The sequence below is a fragment of the Zosterops lateralis genome (assembly GCF_965231275.1).
Source record: "Zosterops lateralis genome assembly, chromosome: 3".
Classification (NCBI taxonomy): domain Eukaryota; kingdom Metazoa; phylum Chordata; class Aves; order Passeriformes; family Zosteropidae; genus Zosterops; species Zosterops lateralis.
The window spans coordinates 74,133,248-74,156,170 of record NC_139764.1 but is presented as its reverse complement, the minus strand read 5'-3'; the positions used below and the strand labels follow the sequence as shown (position 1 = coordinate 74,156,170).

Sequence of the window (22,923 nt, the reverse complement as noted above, 5' to 3'; positions counted from 1 at the left end):
TGCTACTTAGGAATTGTCTTTCCAGATAATCTTTAAAAATGTTAGTTTTTCCCATTGAGCCAGATTAGCTCTGTTCTTCCAAACAGTAGTTCTACATGCAGTCCTTCCCTAGCCCAGGCCACATATGGATAGGTATGGCTGCTTTTGAACTTCTTGGACAGCAGGATAAGGAGCAATGGCCATAAATTTAAATTAGAGACATTCCACTCAATCTGAGGAAGAACTTTACATTGAGGGTAGCATAGCATGGGGATGGGCTGTCCAGGGAGGTCTTGGATCTGTCTGGTTTTGTGAACGTTACTTATATGCCACCTGTTGAGAGTGGGAATTCAGTGTTGCTTGCTTCTCACTAAAAGGAAAAAAAAGGAACTTTTCTAAAATAGGAGGAGGCCTGGAAAAAAAGGAGTTAAATTACTATGATATTATAAAAGTTTAAATACAAATTAGAATGTTACTTCTAATTATTCAGTAATCCAGTTACGGTTGAGTGTCAAGAAAACTGCACATTCCTTCACTTCTCAAAATATTGTTTGATATAGGATTTTCAGCTGTTTTACTAAATTAAATCAAAGCATTGGAAGTAATATAGCATGGACAGGTGTGGACTGCCTTGTATAATGCTTATCTGAACAAACTCTTTTATGTCTGGAGTATATACAAAAATGGTTTGCAAACTTTTTAAAGCTTTCTAAATAAGTACTTCAATATTCTTTCAAAATGAAAAAATAATGAAAAGGTATCTGGGTTATTTTATTTTGTTCATCCTTATCTTTGTATTTAATGAGTTTTTATTCTGTGAGGCTCTGAAGCAATTTTTCTTTCCTGCAGACAGAATTCCCACAGCTCAGCAGTGTTGGTGCTGACAAAAGCATCTACAAGAAGCTTCTCTTTTCTGAATTCTATTTTCAAATTCCCAACAGTTGTTATTCTGTCTGCGTAAATATGTTTCTGTTGCAATTTCTATAGATAATAAATTAATTCATTGCAATTCTATAGGTGTTGGAAGGTAGACAATATGCTGTGGTATCATCTTGGGTTTTTTTTTCTTTTACTTTTTTTGAAGTATCTGTGTGGTAGGTGTGTGCACCATGGTTGTTTATGGCAAAATCAACTCTGCAGTTAGTGGGATAGGCCATAGTAGGCTGTGACTCAGTGGCTCAGATTGGTGTGACAACAACATGTGGTGTTTGGCTACTGAATTGATGCATGTTCTCTGTTTAAAACCAGGAGAGAAAGGAGTCATTACAGCCATGTTCCTCTGGTTGTCCATTTTCTTTACCATCGTCTTTGCTTGCTCCAGGCTACCTCAGTTCAATTTTGCAGTGCTGCCATAACAAGTATTCTGTGTTTGGGCTGGGCTCAGCTGCATTTCTATGTTGCTTAGTGTTCGCCCATGGAAACCAATTTACTGGGGCAGGCCTGTGGCAGAGAAGCATTTTGTACCTGTTTTCTTCTCAGTCTCCATAGTCTGGTGAAGAAATCTTGTGTTTCAGAACATTGTTGGGTGCAGTAGATGCTCCTGTATATCTCGTAGTCTCTGTCAGTATCTTCCTACACACCCTCGGGAAAAATTAAAACTATTCTGTGGGTGTAGTGGAGCTGAAAATACCTGAGGGAATTATTTGGGCAGCATATCACTTTTAGCTTCACTGACTAGGACCCACATACCGTTTTTTGATAACATGAGAAGTATCCAACAAAAGAGACAGAGAGGTGTTAGAATCTTTTATCATTCTTGAAATAGCTGGTTTTCTTTTGGGTACTTCCTCAGGGAGTGTTCCAGTCTCCTTTGTTTGTATAAGAAGCCCATTACAATGCAATTCTGGCTTTTCTGTTGCACAACATGCTTGTTTGAAGTTTAGAGGAGATACCTTTCTTTAAATAATTTCTTCAGTTGCTTCATTGTCAACAGTGCCATTGTTTTACATCCTGTTAATACCTTCATTTTAGTAGATTGAAATACAATATTAGCAAATTGAATTCATGTCAGTGTAAGGCTTAATCTTGTGAAAAGTTGGATTTAAGCAGTGGAACCTTTGCATTTTACTGTCCTGAACAGTTCTGTAAGGTGCTGGTTGCTTTGCTTTGGCAGGAGTTAGTCTGCCTGAGCCAGCCAGTTTGCAAACTTTAGCCATCAGAAATGTCTCTGAATCCCAATCCGCTTTTACTGAGTGACCTAATGTGTGAATGATGAATGAATCAAACTGCCTCTCAGTCTGGAACCTGATAGGTGATGCCTCAAAGGAGGGAGACCTTTAGCAGCCTTAGGTGAGAGCATAAGAATGGCCATACTGAGTTGGATCATTGGCTACTTGTTTTAGCAGTAGCTGTTAGTGATGTCTGGTGAGAAAGAGTAAATCCAGGGTAAATGTATGTGGTGTATTCCAGAGAATTCCTCGCTGTTTTCAGGGACATTTCAGAGCAGGGTGTGATTCCTATCTCTTCAGCAATCCTTAATAGAATAAGCTTTTATCTTCTTTCCCATTAGGCCTGTGTAAGATTTCTCATCCACCTTACAGGGCAGCCAGCTGCCTGTTGTGTGAAGGTTTTGTTTACTGTCAATCTGATTTCTATCAGTTTGATTCCTTCTAGTTTTTCTATTGGGAAAGATAAGCATTGGTTCTTCTCTTGTCACTCAATCACCTCTTTTCCAGGCTGGAAACTTTTGACTTAATCAGATGCTATTTAAATGGAAGCTGTGCAGGATTCTTGAGGAAGCTTCTTGCCCTTCACCAAAATTTTGACAGTTTTGGTATATGTTTTGTGAACGGAGGGTAAGGGAATTGCATGCAGTAAGCAAGGTGTAAATTTCTGTATGGGCAAAGGATTGATTTCTGGTTTTTTGTCTCGTGCAAAAACAAATTCTAAGCTTTGATTACCTTTTTTTATTATTTTTATTTTTATTGCTGAGGACTGGGATGATTTTTATTACACTCATACATTCATTTTTATAATTGCCATTTTAGAAGCCAGCTGCTTACTCCATGCAATCCTTTTAAAGATTATCGCATTATCCATGCCTTTACTACCTTGTATAGCTTTGCCTCAATGTACTTTCTACCTGCACTGCTCTCACCCTTCTCCAGAACTGCTCTGTACATGTTAAGCATGAGTTGCTCCACTGGAATCATCATGCCCTGTGCAAACTGGCCGATCTTTTCTTGTTCACTGTTTTATGTATTCATTCACTTACCCAGGCAAAGATTTCTCCTCTTTTCTCTCTTGCCTAGTTTGTCTTCCAGGCATTTAAAGGCCTCTGTCAAAATCTTTTTGTGAATCCACATTGTGAAAAAATAATGGTTACAGCCCAGCGTAACATACTCTTCACCATTGGTTTGCATCCATTATTTCTGTATGTATAGAACACAAGGTTGTGTGTGTATGTGTGCAAAAATCAAATTGCCATCTCCTTGGACATGTGGAACATTCTAAGCTACTGATGAAATAACCTGCCCTTCCAGGGCCATAGAGTGCCAGTTATGAAAATTGGCAACAAATGTACACAAAGCCCATTTTATATAAAAATTAGAAATATTAGGACAACTTATAAAATCTTCATCTGCATTTTTAGGAGCTGTTGTGGCTGGCACTTAATCATCTACCTTGTCAGGGTTAGATTTCAGCCAAGAAGGAATAGGTGTCAAGCCTGGAGAATTTGTGGGAATAATTAAATTAATGATGTTGTGGTCTGTTAGCTCAGAAGGGGGTTGTTTGTTAGAGTTGAAGGAAAAGCCAAAGGATAAATGAGCATGGTCAAGTGCAGACAACTAAAAATAAAGTGAAGGGATGATTTTATAGAGGCATTTGTTCCAGAGGAAATAGCCGATGGAGGGTAGAGTTTAGCTGATGATAAAAACTACTGTGACAAATGACTGCAACATTAACACAAGCTTGGTTAATCTAGTAATTCTTCTTTTATTTTGCAAATTGTTAGTGTTCGTTTACTTTTTTAGGTTTTTATCAGTAGAATGGTATGAAAAAACAAAGAAAAATAGTCAGTAAGCTGGTTTTATTACTCTGCCTTTGTATAAAAGAGTTTAATAAATATGTTGGGGGGAATTAAGGATGGTACGTTAGCAAAATTGTACTATATTCTTAATGGAAAACAAGATTTAGAATCATAATGGAAAATAGAATTATTTTAAAGGATATGAAGGTTATCTAGTTCAAACCCTCATAAAGGAAAGATATCTAGTGCAAACTCTCATAAAATGAACCATTTAAAGTTTCAGCATTAGGCTTCTCACACAAAAAGTATGCTTTTGTAGTTATGATGCAGAATAGAAGTAATTGCCATAGTTTACTATTGTTTGGAATATTTGGATGTCAGTGTCTAATGACATTCACATCCCATTATATAAATGGCTTCTTAAAAAGGTAATTATAATAACAACTAAGATTGTCACTACAGTTCTGTTAGATTAAGCCTTGCTGTGCAACTCTTGAATTAGAGCCTGCATACACTAAGGTGGGACACTTGTCTTAACGGTGGCGTATGAAGTATGTTTTTAAAATTAAGTCCTTTAAAGGTGTCCAAGTTGGGATCATGGTTTTTTCCTTGGAGATGGAAAAAAAAAATCACAAGAAGCTTTGCCTTCCTGAATTAAATGTATTGTGGTAGTTAAAATGCTAGTTCAAGAGCTAAGTGACTTTTATTGCAATTTTATTCTGGGCTTGCTTTTGATATCACTTGCTAAAATCATCGAAGGATGTGAACAATAGGCTTATGCATTCACTGGGAAGCATTAAACCAATTTAAGCCAAAATTTGCAAATGTGACTCATGCTTTTCTGTGCTTGACTGGAAATGCTGGGGAAAAAAATCTGGTTTTAGTTATGCTGCTTTCTTTATTCTCCAAAAGGCAGGCCTGCTTATATGTGTCTATTCTTAGGACAGACTGTACATTATTGGAATTTTCTGCAGGGCTTTGCATGGCAGTGTCCTTGCAATTCAGTTTTCTTGCATCTGGCATAAAATAAACAATAATTTTGATATTCAGGTCCCCCTGTGGTGAGTTATTAATTTTGAAATATTGAAACCAATAACTTTACTGTATCTGCAATAGTTTGCAGTTTTGTGTAGTTTTTTTTTTTTTTTATTCTGATACAGGGTTGCACATGTAAATTGTAGAATTATTTTGCTTATATGGCACTACTTAGACAGATTTTGCATATGAGTCTTTTTAGTAATGATGCAGCAGCTCAATAGGAGTAGCATGCTAGAGAGATCCTTTTTCCATGTGGCTTAAATTGCATTTGTGTACCTAAGCAGAGCTTTGGAGAATGCTGAATAGCAAAACATGAATTATTTGAAGCAGGCTCAATCAAGGATATAGCTTGCAAGAAATTTTGGCAATTTTTTTTTTAAATATTGAAGTTTTTATTTTGACTGGGAATGAAGACCTTGTGCCTTGTTACAACCAAGAAAATCATGTTGTTCTTGGTGGAATATCCAATATACAAACAGGTAAAAAATCTCACATCCTTAGGTTCTCTAAACAGTAGGGTAGTTCTTTATTGCAATTTTCGTTACTTATTTTGAAAGATAACAAGAAAGGTTTATCTTTTTGTATCCAGAGTGTAACATAACAAGTGCCTTGTATATATCCTTGATTTGGTAAGCTCTTTGGGGCCGTGTAATTATGTATCAGTGTCTGACACGACGTACTAAAAGAAACTCCAAAGGTTCAGTGGAATTTCCTTTACTAACAGTAATATGCGACTCTTGAATACTGTGCATAAAGTTGTATAGTTTGCCGCTCAGTTTTATTTACTTAACTATGTATGCTCTTAAACTATGAATGATAGTTGACCTTTCCATTTCCTGGGATTCATTTTAGTTGCTTGGCAAATGCTTGAAAAGCAATGCTTAGGTAGATTTTATAGAGCAGATGAATTACTGTAGGCTCAGTTATCAGTGACTGATGTTATGTGACATTTTCTCTGTGAATTTATATAGAACTTTTTTCAGAAGAATTGTGTAATGAGCCACTTAATCATATTTCATGCAATTGGTATTGATGGATATGTTTTTCAGTGTGCAAGAGGCTCCAGAGGACATGACTGATTGGCTGATGATTGATTTAGGATAGACAGGCTTGAATTGGTAGGGAAACAAAGCTAGTTATATGAAGAACAAGGCACATTCTTACATGCTGTAAAGAAACGTTCACATATTAAATTGGTTATTTGGATAAGTATACATTGCACATCTAGAGTATAGTTGATATTTGATGTGGGTATGGCCATCTGTCAAAGCAGTATTTTGACTCCTGTTCATAGATTCTGAATGTATTCTTTTTTGTTGTGATAGGTGAAAACAGCAAAGGAAAAATGACATGGCTTATGTAATGAAGAATAAGAACACGAAGCTCAGGAGATCCAAAGGTTATTTCAGGAGTAATAGAACAAAATAGATGAAATAGATTATGATTTATTTATTTAATATTACTGTTACATGAACAGGGAATTGCTATTTTTAATACAAACTGCAAAGCATAACATTTTGGCCTGAAAATGTTCATAGCCCAAATAAAAAGGATTATGTTAGGACTGGATACTTAGTAGCCCAAGTGACAGATAAGCTTAGATCCCAAATCAGAAAGAATATGCCACTGATCCACACATCACTGATGCCAGTAAGATTTCTCATAGGCTTAAAGTTACACGTGAAGTGAAAACAATCTTGAAGTATCACATCCTAACTGAGTTCCCTGAGCAGTGTGGAAAATTAATCTGAGATTTCTGAAGTGTTGGTTTACTTTCTTCATAGCTTTTCTGATGCCTGAGGTGAGAAGTACAATCAATTTCCTGTTAAGAAAAGGCTACGGAACAGTTGAATGTAGAATTGAGTGCATATGATGTGGGAAGTGAATTTGAATAAAACGCTGCCCTTAATGAAGCAGCCTATCTATTTTAAAATCATTTTAAAAAGAACTCAAGTCAGTATCATTGTTTAATTTTGGAGGCAGAAATTTGAGATGACAAATCAGCTCTTTTAAATGAATAAAACAATGCTAGGTAGTGTTAATTACTTAGAAAATTCAGAGCAACAAGATTAATAGCTAAGGAAAATCTTGACTTCATTGATCAGTTCTTTAGCACTTAGTTTGCTAAGTGGAAGTAATTCTAAAGTATCCCCAGACATTATTATTGTGTGGCTGAGTCTGTGGTAGAACAAGAATTTGTGTAGGTCAGGGCTATGCTTTAGTGAGAAGTTCCAAATATTTGTTTTGTGTTGTAGTGGACTTGGATCTTGGGCTGCTGGTTGTTGCCAAAACAGTGAGAAAATTGAGGAAATGTTACTTTTGGAGTTACTGTAAGTTGCTGTAGTAAGCTCAGCTTCCTTGTCTGTATTTGAAAGCTTAGATTTCTTTTGAATATTGCATTTGAAATTGAATTAAACAAAAATGGAAAGTGATGAATGTCTCTTCACAATCTCGCTGAGGGAACTTTGAGATATTTTAGAGGTTATTGCTAGGCACTGGAACCATGTGCTTCCTTACTCCTAAAAGAGGGAGAGTATTTCTTGAAGGAAGGCCTCAGGTCACAGCAATAAGGTACTTATGACTTCAGTCACACTGCTATCTTTTTAACAGCATAAAGCAAAACCATTAGTTCATTTTACATAATTTACTTGTCTCCTGACACTGCATTGTTTTGATTCTGTTTCTTGCCTTTAAAAGGCCTCTAAGATATGTGGAATTCACTGACAAAATTTGCTTGTGCAAAATACATACCACTTGGTTAAGTTGTTTTGTGATCATTTACTGTTTACTATGACTGACATGGCTGTAAGTTTGATGTGTAAAAATGAGGAAAAGCTCATTACTCTCATGGATATGGAACATCTGAGTAAGAAAATGACTCAAAGGCAAGGAGCAATTTTGTATGTCACCATTGTGACAGTGAGCAATTTGTATTTTGGGGATTTTGACACACATCTTGTGTGTCTGTTACCCAGGTATCTGTTCCTGAAGTGGTATGTTGTGAAGGAGCCCATATATGTTGCTGCAGTTCTGCCTGACTGGTAAAATCAATGTGTCTGGACATTTTACAGTAATACATTATTCTGATTTGGTGGTATTTTACAGCTATTGTGCATTTTGCTTTTGAAAGCTGAACAACATGCTGAGCATGGAAAGTCAGACACAAGTTGTGAAACTACACTGTGTTAAATGCCCAGCAGCTTGCCACATTTAAGTTAAGTTTTCAAGGGTTTGAGAATTTTTTAATGGCTTTAGTATTTTTATATAAGGACTGTGTATTTTGTTTTCTTTTTTCTTTTGGGTATGGTTCTGTAGGTTTGCTTCTGTTTTGGGACAAGATCAGAAGAAGAATGGAGGGTTGATTCCTTCCTTCCTCCTAAAAGAGGACCTAATAAAGTATCTGCCTGTCCCACAAAAATAAAGCCATCTAAATCTGTAGCATCTGAAATAAGTGTGACCTCAGATGGAATTCCACAAATGGAATATGTCTATTTGTGTAAGCATGTTGAGACCTGAATTTTGGAGCAGTTGCCAAAAAATGGTAAATGGATTGTACTTCCATTTGCCATTTTTGTGTTGGGAGATTTAGTTTACTTACTTAAAATCTTAACTGAAATATCAGAATTTAAACAATCAATTTATTTACCACAATGTTGGGTAATTATATGACTGAGTGGCAGAACAAGATCTGGATATTTAAATAAGCTGGAAAAAATGCCAAGTCCTCTAATCCGTGGGTTTTATTATAAAAGAGGTCTTTGGTTAACACTGGTAACTTGAACTTTCTAGTCTTATGAAGATCTTTAAGCAGAAATGAAGCATAATCAAATAGATTTTATTTCAAGCTGAAATATTTTAAAATAAAGCACAATAGCACTGTTGAATGAAGTCAGTAACTAACATGATTAACGTTTCATGTTTAGTCAAATTTGGTAGCTTTTCTGATAGGATTGACTTTAAGTTGTGCATTTGTCCAAACATTTTGTATTTCATTTGTTTTTCCTGTCTGTCACTTCTGCATTCACCTGAGATATTTATCTTATTGCCTTGTTTTTAAGGTACCCAAGGGAAAAATAAAGTAGGCTAGTAGCCTTGTATTAAAAGCATGACTGATGGATCTATATAAGCTGACAAAATCTTAGAGTGTTTTCAGAGATGCATCTGAAATTGGAGTCAAACAGCTCAACTGTAACTCATTCTTTAGATATTGGCTGAGTCTCAGATCAGAATTTAAGGGTCCTTTTTTTTTTTTTTAACGTTAAAACTACAATATTCAGGTACAGGAGTGCAAATTAGAGACTGAATTTGAGTTCAACTTCTGCCCATGGTTGGACAGATTTTTTTCATGCTGGATTAAACCTCAACAACTCTCAGGCTAAGAAGGAAATTTGCCTGCTGGTGAAGGCAGTGTGGATCAGTGAGCGGGATGAAGTTCATTTAAGTGGGAGACTAATTTCCTGGAGGCTAATCAAGTTCAGCTGAATGTGAACTGTCTGAGGACCATTGCAGGCCTTGTCTTTTGATCAAATTCTTTGGCTTTGCTAAAAAATGGATGTAGTTCCTACTCAGTTTCAAAAACCTTCACAGAATATTTGAGGTGTGACTACTTCAGTGGACAAGGAAAGAGCTACAGACATCATCCATCTGAATTGAACTTCTTTTTCACCTAGTCTCCCACAACATCCTTCTCTCTAAATTAGAGAGAGGCAGGATTCAATGTGGGGACTGGTAGATGGATAAGAAAGTGTTTGGACAGTTGCTTCCAGAGTTCAATGGCTTAGAGTCATGATAGGTCTCAGTGACAAGTGGTGTCCCTCAGGAATCTATTGGGACCAGTGTTATTTAATACCTTCATCAAAGAGATCGAGTGTACCCTCAGCAGATTTGCAGATGACACCAAGCTGGGTGTTGCAGTTAACACACCTGAAGGACAGGATGCAATCCAGAGGGGGGCCTGGACAAGCTTGAGAATTAGGCCCATGGGCATCTCATGTGGTTTAACAATTCCAAATGGAATGTGCTGCACCTGGGTCTGGGCAACCCCGGTATTAAGACAGGCAGGGGGATGAACAGATCAGGAGTGGTTCTGCTGAGAAGGTCTTGGAGGTGCTGGGGAATGAGAGCGTGGACATGAGCCTCCACTCAGCCTGGAAAGCCAAACGTGTCCTGGGCTGCGCCCAGAGCAGCGTGGCCAGCATGGAGAGGGAGAAGATTTCCCTCCTCTCTTCTGTTCTCATGAGACCCCACCTGGAGTGCTACATCCTGCTTTCAGGTCCTCAGTACAGGAAGGACTTTGTTCTGTGGGAATGAGTCCAGAAGGGGGCCACCAAATTGATTAGAAGGAGCACTTCTATGGCAAAAAGCTGAGAGAATTGTGTCTGTTTAGCCTGAAAAAGAGAAGGCTTCAGGGTGTGTGTCCTTTCAATGTGTAGAGAGAGCCTTCAAGAAAGCTGGAAAGGGACTTGTGGTAAAGGGATGTAGTGATAGGACAAGGGCAAAGGCTTTCAGTTTAAGTGAAAGAGAGTAGGTTTAGATTAGATATTAGAAGAAATCTTGTACTGTGAGGATGGCCAGGGAATTTGTGGATGCCCTGTCCCTGTAAGTCTTCAAGACCAGGTTGGGTGGGGCTTTTAACAAGCTGGTTTAGTTGGGAGGTGTCTCTGTGCATGGTAGGGGGTTGGAACTAGATAATCTTTATGGTCTCTTCCAACCCAGACCATTCTGTGATTCTCCACAAAGCCATAGTTCTGTGTCCTACTAGGAGCTACAGTTCTGATAGCCCACTGCACTCTCAGACTGTATCTGTAGTTATAAATAAGGTGAATGAGGACTTGTTTTCTGGCCCTAAAAAGACTGGCATGACACGGCTTGTGACAGTATAGCTAAACCTCTGTGAACATTTTGGCTTTGTCCATGCTACCCCTTTGGAACAGCCATGGCTTGAGTTATGTCCTGGGCCATAGTCTGGGCATGGCCTGGGAGAGTGCTAGTTGGCAGGGGTCAAAGCTCTGCTGGAGGCTGTCTGTCTTAAACACTGTGCGTGATTACGGGCAATGACTGAGTTAATGGCCTGATCCTGCTGAGTTTACTAAATTCGTAACTTAGGTATAGTAATAAATCCTGTGTAAAGACCATGTTGGAATCTCTGTGTTAAAATAATCTCCTAAAGGTAAAGTTAGTAAGTGTACACAGAAGTCATTTAGGAATGATTCCTGATTTACAGATAAGATTCAATTAAGTGTTTCTTTGTATTTGTAAGCTTAACTCATTGTGTGGAATATTATCTCTTGATCAGAATCACAGCTGTATTAGTCACCACACTGTCTTTGGATGGTTCCCGTGTACAGGTCTGTAGTGTACAGGTTGTTACTGTAGCATGGTTGGAGGACACAGGGCATCTTTTACCTCTGAGCATTTCCAGCCTTTCTGCAGGCAGTCAGTGACAGAGTTGAGTGTACAGAAGGTGTGCAGATCTACCCCTCGGTAGGGTACAAAGCCACACAAAGGTGTGGCTTTCAGACTTTACTCTCTTTATACAGGAACTGGTGTGTGAAAGGAATATTTTCCAAAACATTTATCTAGTAGTGAATTTCTGAGAAGAGAAGCTTATCTCTTCCAGACAGTGACGGCAGGTCTGCTTTTCCAGAGAATAGGTGGCTGATGAGTACCTTGCAGCTCCTGGCAAGCTATGAAGCCTTACATTAGCAACTACATGGCAACAAAATATCCAACTCTGATTGCATTCTTAATGAATAAGAAAAGTGGCTGACGTTGCTAGAAGGTTTTTTTTCCTCCCTAGGTATATTTCATGGCTGTGTCTTATTGTATTTGTTTGATAAAGCTTTAAAACTATTTGTTGTTTGTTTACTGTTGCCTGTTCAAAAGAAACTATGATACCACTTTAATTCAATAGAAATTGCAAAGATAGAAGGAATGACTCTATGATAAATGTCATTCTTGCTTATATTGGATGATTACCAGGAAACAGATTTATGCCATATTATGGTGTTTTAATGATGAAAAGTAGTAATATTGTCTGAAAAAATTACTTATTTGCAGAAAGCACTCAGTTTTTGAAGTCACCTGAGTCTAGGTGAATCATGGAATAGTTTGAGTAAAGATGAAGTAGTCATTCATATGTGCTAAATAGTTAGAGAGGGTAGGGCTTATTTTTTCCCTTTAAATTCAGCACTGCTTAGTGGACAGATTGCACATATGAAATCCATTGAGCTTGTTGACTGTCTCAGCTTCTGCAGGTGTCAGCCAGAGTACAGAAAGAAAGTAGCAAGGGTTATGTCCATGAGAAGTGCTTTGTTACTGGAGTTTCTCAAAGTGTACTTTAGTAGCCCCTGTAAAGACATTGAGTATATAGCACAAAACCCAGTGGGGATAAGTTTAGACTTTCTTTAGTAGTGGCAGATGGTAGAACTGTTCAGTTTATTTGTTCACAGTTTACTGTTTAAAAACTCTGAGTGGTGTATTTTGTTAAAAAGTGTGGGAGGGTGCCAAAGAATGAAGAATGGGGCTGATAAGTAGGGAAGGAGTGGTAAGTAGAGATAGTGCAGCAGGAGTGCAGGTTCGGAGGGAAGAGTGAAGAGCAAAGTTTAATGGAGATGAGAAGAAAAAGGATTCAAGAGACTCAGTAGGATTGCTTCAGTCCAGGGAGACACTGAAGACTAATGATCTGGAAAGTAAGGCTGGATGAAAGGGAGAGTTGCTCTCCTCAGTGCTGTATTCAGCACCTTGCTTATCTTCAATTTAGACTTCATGATATGAGAAACTGGGGCAATAACAAGTAAGAGGAAGTTATGAGTTTAGGTGACTGCATCTCCATCATTCCTCTTCATTTAATAAGTTGATTATTGTATTGCTCATGTTCCAGTCTGAGGTGCTTATTTGAAAAGGATTGCTTATAAAATATGCCCCTTCTCAAGTAATTGTGTATGGCTTATTGCTTATTCTTATATACAATGATATACATAAGTATTACTTTTAGTGGTGCTTGTGTAGATTATTCTTTTCCCAGAGTCCAGTTATCTTTTTTATTTAATGATACCTTTTATGATACCTTATTGTGTGACTATTCTCACTGATTTCACCTGAATTACTTAATTAAGAAGTATATATGTATGGAACAAAAGGATATTTCACAATTTATATAGAGTAAGATTTTGTATTTCTTTTATGATAAAAGAATTCAGTTTAAAGATTGCTGTGGTGTTACTGAAAACTTGGTATAGATCTCATTATAACTCTCAAGGCTGCTGCTATTTGGAATTCTTATCCAAAATTGCTTGATGACATTTCTGGTTTTTTTCCATAGGCAATGTTCAGTCTCTGTATGGTTGAGAGTGAAGCTGATGAGGTGAATTTACATGGTGTCACAAGCCTCGGTTTAAAACAAGCCCTGGACTTTGCATATACTGGACAGGTATTGTACAGTTCTTCAAATTAAGAAACACAATCAAAAGCAACTGCAATAAAAACTGAGTATGACCTTTTTAGAGATACTAGAAATAGTTTTCTTGTGCACTGCTCAGTACGAGGTATTTTGATTTACCAGATCTTAATTTTCTTATACTGTGGTGGAATTTTTCTGTAGGATTGTTTAATAAAAGCACTGCTTTATGCGCATCATTGTCAGGTAGGGAACCATGTAGGGCATGCAAGCCCTTTTTATTGTTGCCTGACTATTCATAAAATCTTAATGTGTGTTGAATCTGCTTGCTAAATTAAATGTAAAGAAAAGTGTAATAAATAGAATAATAAATATTTATGAACTCTGCTGTGTTTGACAAATGGTATAATTGAGGGGAGATGTAGTCTGTTACTCTCTGGACAGATGCAGTGGAGGCGTCTTTGTAAATGCTTATAGGTACTATGCATCTTCATTTTGGCCTTCTTTATGACCACAGGTTAGGTATTGCATTATGGTATTTCAGAAAATGCAGAGTAATACTTCTTTTCCCTGTGCCCCTTGCCAAAAGAGAATGCCTCCAAAACAAACAAACAAACAAAAAAAAATTAAGAAAAAACCCAAAAGTTCTTATGACCTGCCATATCTCTGCACTGCATGCTTGGAGAGTTGCTGTGTGACTTTGTCTCAGTTCAGGGTTTGTAGATAGTGAGCTCAAAACACCCAGCTATTTTTGCTTTGGAGTTTAAAATTCTAGATAACCAAACTATTTCTGGAATATCACTACAGCAGTTGAGACCATTGACGCACTAGTGACGTTTATTAGTTAATTTTGCAAAGGAAAGCTTAAATCCCTATTATGATATTCTGAAAAGTTATTGGGTTATAAAAATTGAAGGCATCTGCTTCCATACTGTGAATTGAGTATACGGCCTTATGTGGGTCTTTTTAGATGTTGTGTTTTTCTTTTTAAAGGAATCTAAGTAGAAAAAAGGGGGAAAAAATTACCTTTTTTAAAGAAGCTATTTTTGTCACCAGTCCAGAAAACAGTTATGCTCCAGCATCAGTCTTGGAGACTAGCACGTGAATTTCTTTGAAAAAATTTGAGTTTGTGCTGTTTTCCAAAACATAATTTATTCAAATAGTTCTTTGATGTAAATGATAAACAGAAATGCCATACTATATTAGTGAATTAACTGAAGATCTCAGTACATGACTAGTCATTGGTATGTGTCGTTGTAGGACACAAAAGAAAGATGAGAGACTCCAAATATTTCAGAAGGCAAAGAGCATAGGAAAAAAGGCTTTTATTGTCTAATTCTTACTACCCTTTGTAGGGTGTTCCCATACAGACTTTACATGATTGGTGAATAAGAACAGCACCTCTCTAATCCCATTGGTTAAACAAGAGAAACGGCAAAACACCACCTGGAGAAAGATTATTTTGAGAAAGGATAGTTGATGGCCAAGATTTTTTGAGAAGAAGCTTTCTTGAGAAATTTTAGCTTGGGAAAAAGTTAGCAGCTGCTAGCAGGCTAAAATCTCTCAGACCCAGAAATATCAGGCCCACAGGTATGCTTTTTTTTTTTTCTTTCTGTTGAAAGCTTCTGTTAAAAATTGAATGTCTTTGATAAAAATAACCATGTGAGGTACTTATACATCAGTATATTAGTAATTTAAAACTATAGGTTGATTATTCTGAAGAGAAAACTATGGTTAAAGAAAGTATCTTTTTAGAAGATGAGTTGTAAATTTTTTCAATCTGACCCATCCTATCTGCTGCAATTAGAGGCATTCCTCATCTTTCTGCAAAATTCAAAGTCTAACAAACCCAGGTAAAATACATTGAAAAACCTTGAAAGGATGAATATGGCTTTTATGTAACCCAGCAAGTGACCCCAGGTTGCTTCCAGGATAGTATCCTCAGATCCGTAGGAAATATGTACCTTCTGTCCTTGGCCCTTTAGAGACTTTTGAGTCTTTCATTTTCAGGCATAACCTACTTTGAATAAATGAGTGGGTTTTCTGAGTTAAATATAGATGTGCATATATGTACAGTTGCTCATACATACGAGTGATTATAAGGCGAGGTTTGCTCTGTCGTGTCTGTCAGATACACCAAGTCCTACTTTGATGCACAGACAAATGAGAAGGATCCTGTAGGAGTTCTCATGTAAAAATGCCTTTGAAGCACAAAGTGAAATGTGGGTCTGAGAATTAGCAGTGTCTTGTTTCCCTTTCATCCTTGGAATTCTCTTCTGGCACTGTGTTTGTATGTATTGAGCATTGCCAATGCTCTGACTCACACTGACAGAATCTGGGTGAACATTTCAAGGTAGTGAGTGGGAGTAATCCACAAAGGCTATTAATAAATAACTGGATTACTCTGTGCTTACATCAGAGAGTTCTGAAAACAGAATTGTCTTTAGCTTGGTTTGCAAACTCTTCCTGTTTTTAAAAGACAAACAAAAGTCACTCATGCCAAACATAACCTTATATTGCTCTGAAAATGTGGGTATCAAGATGTGATCTGAAGTACCTCTTAAAAGTGGAAAAAAAAAACAAACCAAAAACCCCCCCCCCCCCCCACAAAAAAACCCCTCTCTCTCTTTTTTTTTTTTTTTTTTTTTTTTTTTTTTTTTTTTTTTTTTTTTCAAATTTTAATCATGTTTAGCCAAAATGTTAGTTCAAAAAATTGGTGTTTCTCTAGGTAACACTGTGGAACTCTCTAAAATACCCATATCCAAACAGATAAGTAATCAGTTGCAGTTTTCTTCTCTTTACTTCTTTAATATACTACACTTATATTTGGCACATTACACTTCAAATTGAGTGAAACTTTCTGTGTAAACTAATATACTGGAGACATCTGGTGGAAATATTTAATATTGCACAATGGCAATATTTGATGCCTGCAGTTTTTTGAAAGTTATTAAAATGAAGAAATTTAGTTTTTAGGAGGATCGTGAAATCTGAGAATAAACTCTGTCATCCTTGCCTGCTTTTTGTTAATTCGAAATCTTCCTGCAGACTTCAAATATAACCTTCATCTTCCTGTCTACTTAGGCAGACAGTACCTTATTGTAATTACTATTGAAAATACTTTGCTTTTTAGGAAAAGTTGATTGTTCAGAAGAAAAGAATGTTTTAAAACTCAAGTTACCTATAAATATTATAACTCCAACTGAACTAATCTATTACTAGGGTCCTTAATAATTACAAAGGAAGAAATTTTGGTACAGAAATAAATAAAAACTGACAAAAGGGATGGCAGTAGAGTTTGATTTTGTTCTTTGCATGTATGCTCTCAGTATTCCTTTAATAATAAAATCTTCATCAAAAAAAAGTCTTAGATATATTTAATCTTGTCCATAGGCATTTTACTGTGTAATCCCCATATTCAGAATTCAGAGGTACAACTCTTTTCCTCTTGTAGTTGCCATATCCTTTCTTCCGAAAAGCTCTTATAAGGTCATTCTCTCTTTTACTTCATAGTTGGCGTGGTAAGGCCAGGCCAGTCTCAGTGAGTAGATTACTCACCCTTTCTTCTCACAAGGGCATTTTGTGTCAGATGTGCCTTGGAAAGGAGAGGGATCAAGTACAATGAATTTACAAACTATATGTTTTAGAATACTCATATAGAGAAGCATTTCTAGGCAAAGAGTTTGGAGCTCACAATTCTTGCTGTCAAAATAAAAGCCTTAATCATGGGCATTGTTGTCTACTCTTTTTACCTTTTTAAATTTTAATTCTTTTGTTAGAAAGAGATATAGTCTTACTTGGAGGAATTGGATAGCCACTAAATAGGCCAGTGTAGCTGTCTGACAAGTCAGAAGAGCACTGGCTTTAATTTGCAGTGGATGGTTGTGATCCTAATTCATCAAAAATACTAATATAGACTCCCATGCATATTGAAATGCTTCAGATTTGAATCTTTCTTCTTTGTTAATATGTTCTATGTCTTTATTCTACAGTAACAAATATTTTATATTTAGATTGAATTTTATTTGAGGACCTTAAAACACATTACAAAAGCAAGTAATCGCTGTCCTTATTTTGTTGAATCACAGACAGGAAATTAATTTGGGTGAAAATAACTTTCCAAAGACAGTACACCACACTAGTGGCCTCTTAGTGCTTAATACCAAGTCCTCCTAAGTCCCATTTTCCTAACTGGCTGATCTGTTTTTTTTTTTTTTCCCTAAACTCTAATATTTTGTTTCTGTATTAATAAAAATTACATCTTCCTTAAGTTATGTTATTGTCTTAAATGAGCAGAACTGAAATGAAATAATTAGTGAGGAAGCCCTTATATATGACTTTAGGTTGTATTCAGTTAGTTTGAAACCTGTCATCCTCTTCACACCTATTATTACTTTACCAAACAGGTTTCAGGAATTCAGGTAGAGTACCATCACATGGTCTTTCAAATTCACACACACAAACCTCTGATTAGTTATTCTCTTACAGCTCCTTTTTTAAATTGGTCTTTTAGCTTTGTTATTTCTTTAACAAAAACCATGAAAGGGTAAAAGATCTTCTTAGATAGTAAAGAAATAGTAGAAATAATTATTATTTCTAAGTACAACTATTTCTCATTATAATTTCTTTGATTCCTTTGTAGAATCTTGGCTTTCGTCTCTCATCTCCCCTCCTCATTGGATGTTGACAGTTTTTCTAGTGATCAACCAGTATTTTATCTGCCATTTTTAGTTAAGACCAGGGTAAGGCAGCTGTCAATATCTTAGTGCCTCTTATTGTGTTAATCCTCCTTTTTGGATGGAGATTTATTGCAAAGCTGTATTGTGATGGTTGATTTTCTTGGATAAGTGACCTACTGTATCCTGTGCACAGCAGTTCCACTGGCTGCTTTTAGATTAAAATGAATCAATTAAACTACCTGCTGTCCCTAGCAAAAGTGACTTCAGCTCTCTTTTACTGGGGGCAATTTGCTGAAGTCATGGATAACTGAATATAACAGGTCTCTGTGTTACTGTAAATACTTAATATAATATTTCAATGCAATTTCAAAGAAAAAATACAAGTTTGATACTTAGATTTGGGCACTTTTTTATTTTTCACTTCTCTCAGGATAATCTTATTTCTGTATCTAGCTCTAGGTTACAGCTACTAGGACCTGGGTTCACAGTTCAGCTACAGATTGTCTAAAAGGCTTAGACTAATAATAGAGCTTTAATTAACTCTATGCACTTTGTTGTTGAGAAAATTTATTATTTCACTTTATTTATTCTGGACAGGAATTAAGCTAGGGACAAGACAGCTTTTCTAGAGCTGAAAGTCATTAAAGAAATGAAACACCTTCCAAAGAATAGTGAATTTGTTTGGAGACTGGCTTATCCAAACCCTCTTTAATTATAGTAATGGTCCTTCATAGTGGTGTGAAGCTGTGTCAGGGAAAGTTCAGGATGGACATAATGGAAAGGTGGCAGGTCACTGAAACAGGTTCTTCAGGAAAGTGGTCATGACACCAAGCTTGTCAGAGTTCAAGGAATGTGTTCTGGACATGTGTTTAGTTTTGGATAGTCTTGTAATTAGCAGGAAGTTAGGAATAGATGATCTTTATGTGTGCCTTCCAAGTTGCAATATTCTATGATTTTATGATGTGTATGCTGTGCATTTAACATGGATTTTCTTCTGATTTTCTGGAAAAATATTATGATGTATCAGAGAAATGCTGATCATGCTGCTTTCTGGCACTGGCTAATGAGACATCTGGATTTTGTAGCAAGTGCTACCAAACATTGTGTGCCAGGGCTTTGGGCAGCTGCCTGTAGGGGACTAGAACATTCTTTCCTCACTCACTTCTTTGAAGCAGCTCTCATCAATGTGCAAGGAGCTCAGTGTTCAACTGAGTCGTGAATGAACAGGGAGACAGGCAGAAATGCTATCTGGTTGAGAGTGAAATGCAGTCTAAATTACTTTAGAAGAAAAGTTAAGGTATTTGATTGCTCTCAAGCACATGGAATGATCTCCATCAGGCAGAAACAACTGATACTTGTGTTTAATGCCTGTCTTGTTCAAAATTCCGATCACTGCAAGTGTAGTCGATTACAAAGTTTTTTTTCATCAGAGTGACAGAAATCTTAGAATTTTTTTTCCTGTTTTCTGTGTTTAATTCCATACAGTTTACTTTCTAGAATTTTCTGACAGGGCTGCATATTTCCTTACTGTTGGAAAATGAGACTTAGGAGGACTTGGTATTGAGCACTAAGAGGCTACTAGTATGCTATGCTGTCTTTGGAAAGTTATTTTCTCCCAAATTAAATATGACTGTATATTTCCTTACTGTTACAGCATAATACTGGTGTATTCTTAATGTGAATCATGCCACCATCTCACTTTTCCATTGCCCCACAAGCAGCTGTATGGAAATGAGAAAAATATGGTGGATATATGAGTAGCTGGAATTAAGGTGATTAAAGTGCGTCTTCAACCGCTCGATCTTTGTCAGGGTATGCAGTTTAGCCTTCTTGGGCCTAAAGTAGTTATTGTTTAGTGTCTTTAAAATGTGTGGATTAAATATAGTGGCCTGCAGTATTCAGAGAAAAGAATGTTCTAGTTGTTCTTCCCAGATGTAAACCTCAAGAGACTCCACATAGGTGATAGTTAATCTGGATCTTACCTTCTCCCTCAGGCTGTAAGTTGCTTTATTGGAATGGACAGTTTAAGGATTTTCTTTATTGTAGGCCTGTAGTACTTTGTTGGCTGTAGGAGGGTGGGTACAGGAGGCATTAAAGGAGTTAGGAGGACATTTTTGATCTGGAAAATGTGAAGGTGAGGTCTTCTAAGTTGTTCTTAGGAAAGGGTTAGTGACTTACACACTCTTGCCACAAGTCTCAAAGAAGACTGAAGAGAGACGCAAGATACATGATACCAGTTAAGTATTTTCCCATGCTTACCCACAGTCCTAAATTGGAGGGGATGCAGGTTAGGTTGGAAAAGGAAGAAAGAAATCTTGGGGTAAGAGGGGATAAATTCTAGTTTTGAATTACTGGCTGGAGGGTAAAAATACAGAGCAAGGTGTTAAGGCCCACATGCTTCTGTAACAATGGGGCTGGTTGTAAAATTCTCTTTTCTGCCTCAGTTCTGTGCTTTACAAGGTCAGGTTTAATTTACCATTTTCTAGTTCTTGCATTTGCAGAGAAGCTTTCTGCAATATATCCATAAAGTATAAGTGGATAAGTTTCCAGATAGATTAAAATTGTATGTCTAAAAGTAGTGGATCTAAGAAATTGTGTGATCTGCCTTTCTGGATCTTGTGACTTCAGCATTCTGTTACAAACAGCCAAATTTTGCATTGTTTCAATCCCTTGGGCTGCGAATCTTACTACAGTAGGGACCAGACTGTATTTTATGCATCCTCTGGAGGGTTTATGGCATGATGGGGAGTAGAAAGGCTGCTTTGAGGAACATGTTTCCTGTTTGAAAACAGTCATTGTAAAAGCAAAGTAGTTTGTCAAAGTAGATCAGTTTGAAAGTGAGCAGTGTCAGACTTGATGGCTTAGGAAAGGAAGTTATTTATGTATCAGAAGATCTGCCTGTTGTGTACAGGGAAAAGGTGCTTAAGGGGATCTTCTTGGGTACCATCATATGCCAGGGAGAAGCTGAAAGTATAATGAAAATTTACCCTTAAAAATAAGGATTGAATAGAGGGGTGACTGTAAGATGCAGCCTGAATTGCATCTAATTATCCTAATGTAAAAATGGTACAGCAACCAGCTGTGCTTAATATAACCTGTGTCTTAATATAGCTTGTGTCATGAGAAAGCACATTCTTCAGTGGTGAAGGTTGCAGTTTTTGTCTGAATTTGATGGGTCCAAATTACTCTTAAGTTTCTGCGCCAGTAATTATGCCTCAAAACTCGGGTTGAGGATGGATTACAGAAAATTATTAAGCTTCCCTCTATTTTTTCACATTACAATTTATGGTGAATTTTGAAGTTGTGAATCTAAAGTAGACTTTTGTTTCACTCTCCTTAATTTGCTATAAACATCATTCTGTAGACCTCAGAGATATTGTTTTGAGAGTTAGACAAGCAGAGGAGAGTCAGTCACTGGGTGTACTTGTGGTGTGGATTTGGTGATATTTATGTGCATTTACTGTTAATACTGTTTTGATGAATTAGGATTGAGCTAGAAGGCCTGTATAACATATAATCACCAATACTGGTAATTAATAAAAACCAAGCAATTCCTTTAGTGTATAAAAGCTCAAAGGTGTGGAATAATTATGAATTACCCCAGTGTCACTAGAAGGAGGGCTTGCAAAGCATTTTCTTTCCCTTACAGATTTCCCCAGCATGCAGTTTCCTGACGGCAAACATTTAGCATAGATGAATTAGTACTTTTGCCTATATCCAAATGAGTAGTGAATAAAAGTTCAGATAGTTCCATTTAAAGCAAAGTTTTGTGAAAAGATAAACTAGACTTTCTTCAGTTATCTTGGGAAACATAAAAGTGAATCTTTTTCCTTAGTAGAATATGGGTTGCATGGTATAGAAGGGCTGTAAAAATGGAAGAACATATAGGAAATATATCTGCCACCTTGAAAAGAACTTTTGTTGCTCACTTTGTGCAAATCACCTCTAGACAGTAGCCAGCCACCCTCCTTGCCTCTTGTCCTACTTCTTATCTTACAGTGTTACTAGTATTATTTGTAAATGGATTGCTGTAGCTTTAAAATACATTAATATCATCACAGTTAAATATAGTTTGTCTATGCCTACAAGGTACTAATCTGCTTAGGGTTGTGGTTCTCAGGCTGACACTTAGTACGTAAGGTGCCATAGGATGGCAGCTTCCTCAGTGTCAATCATGTCTGAATAAAAAACACTGCAAGGTCCATACCAGCTTGTTTAGCCTGACCTTGAGTTCTCACTTGAAAATACTGGAGAGTGATGTGCTTTTATTTTTGTTTGTTTGTTTGCTTGTTTGTTTAATATCCATGTCTGTTGGAGATATTTTTGTAACTGAAATCCATTCTAACTTTCTGTTCAACTACCTCTCATCATGCATAGCAACCTCAGTGGCAACAACCAAAAACCTGGATTGTGCTGGGCCTGGTTCTCATTTACAGTAGGATCCTTACATGGAGTTCTGGCTAGATAAAGAACCTTAATGTTTTGTATAGCATGTAAATTACATATAATGTTCACTTAAAACCTAGTATTAATAAATGTGATTTGCACAAGCATTAAGGATGTCATACAGAATTCAAAGTAAATGACTTCTTGATATAAGCAAGGATCAATTGCCTTCTCTCCTCCTCCTAATATATTCATTATGTTGGAGATAATTTTGTGGTTTTGCTTGGAGAAATGGTTACATGTTTTTTTAACTTCCCTCAAAAATAGTTAAACTGCAAAAGATGCAGTTGAGTATCTTTCTTTTTGTGTTTTTTTTTTTTTTTTTTTTTTTTTTTTTTTTTTTATTTTCCTTACTCCACTGCGGTTGAGATATACAAATGATGCTGTGAGATAAAACTGAATTGTGTGGGCAG

General features: G+C 36.7%; 1 protein-coding gene across 3 annotated transcripts in view; it reads left to right on the top strand.

The window, feature by feature from the left end:
- Window positions 1–22,923, top strand: part of KLHL32 (kelch like family member 32) — a 120,393-nt gene that overhangs the window by 33,136 nt on the left and 64,334 nt on the right. For all 3 annotated transcript variants that reach the window (XR_014589696.1, XR_014589697.1, XM_083858120.1), the window contains exon 4: window positions 13,311–13,418. Coding sequence is in view for 1 of the 3 variants with exons in the window: in XM_083858120.1 (XP_083714246.1) it covers window positions 13,311–13,418 (108 nt within the window). In the remaining 2 variants the exon portion in view is untranslated. The remainder of the gene's footprint in view (window positions 1–13,310; window positions 13,419–22,923) is intronic.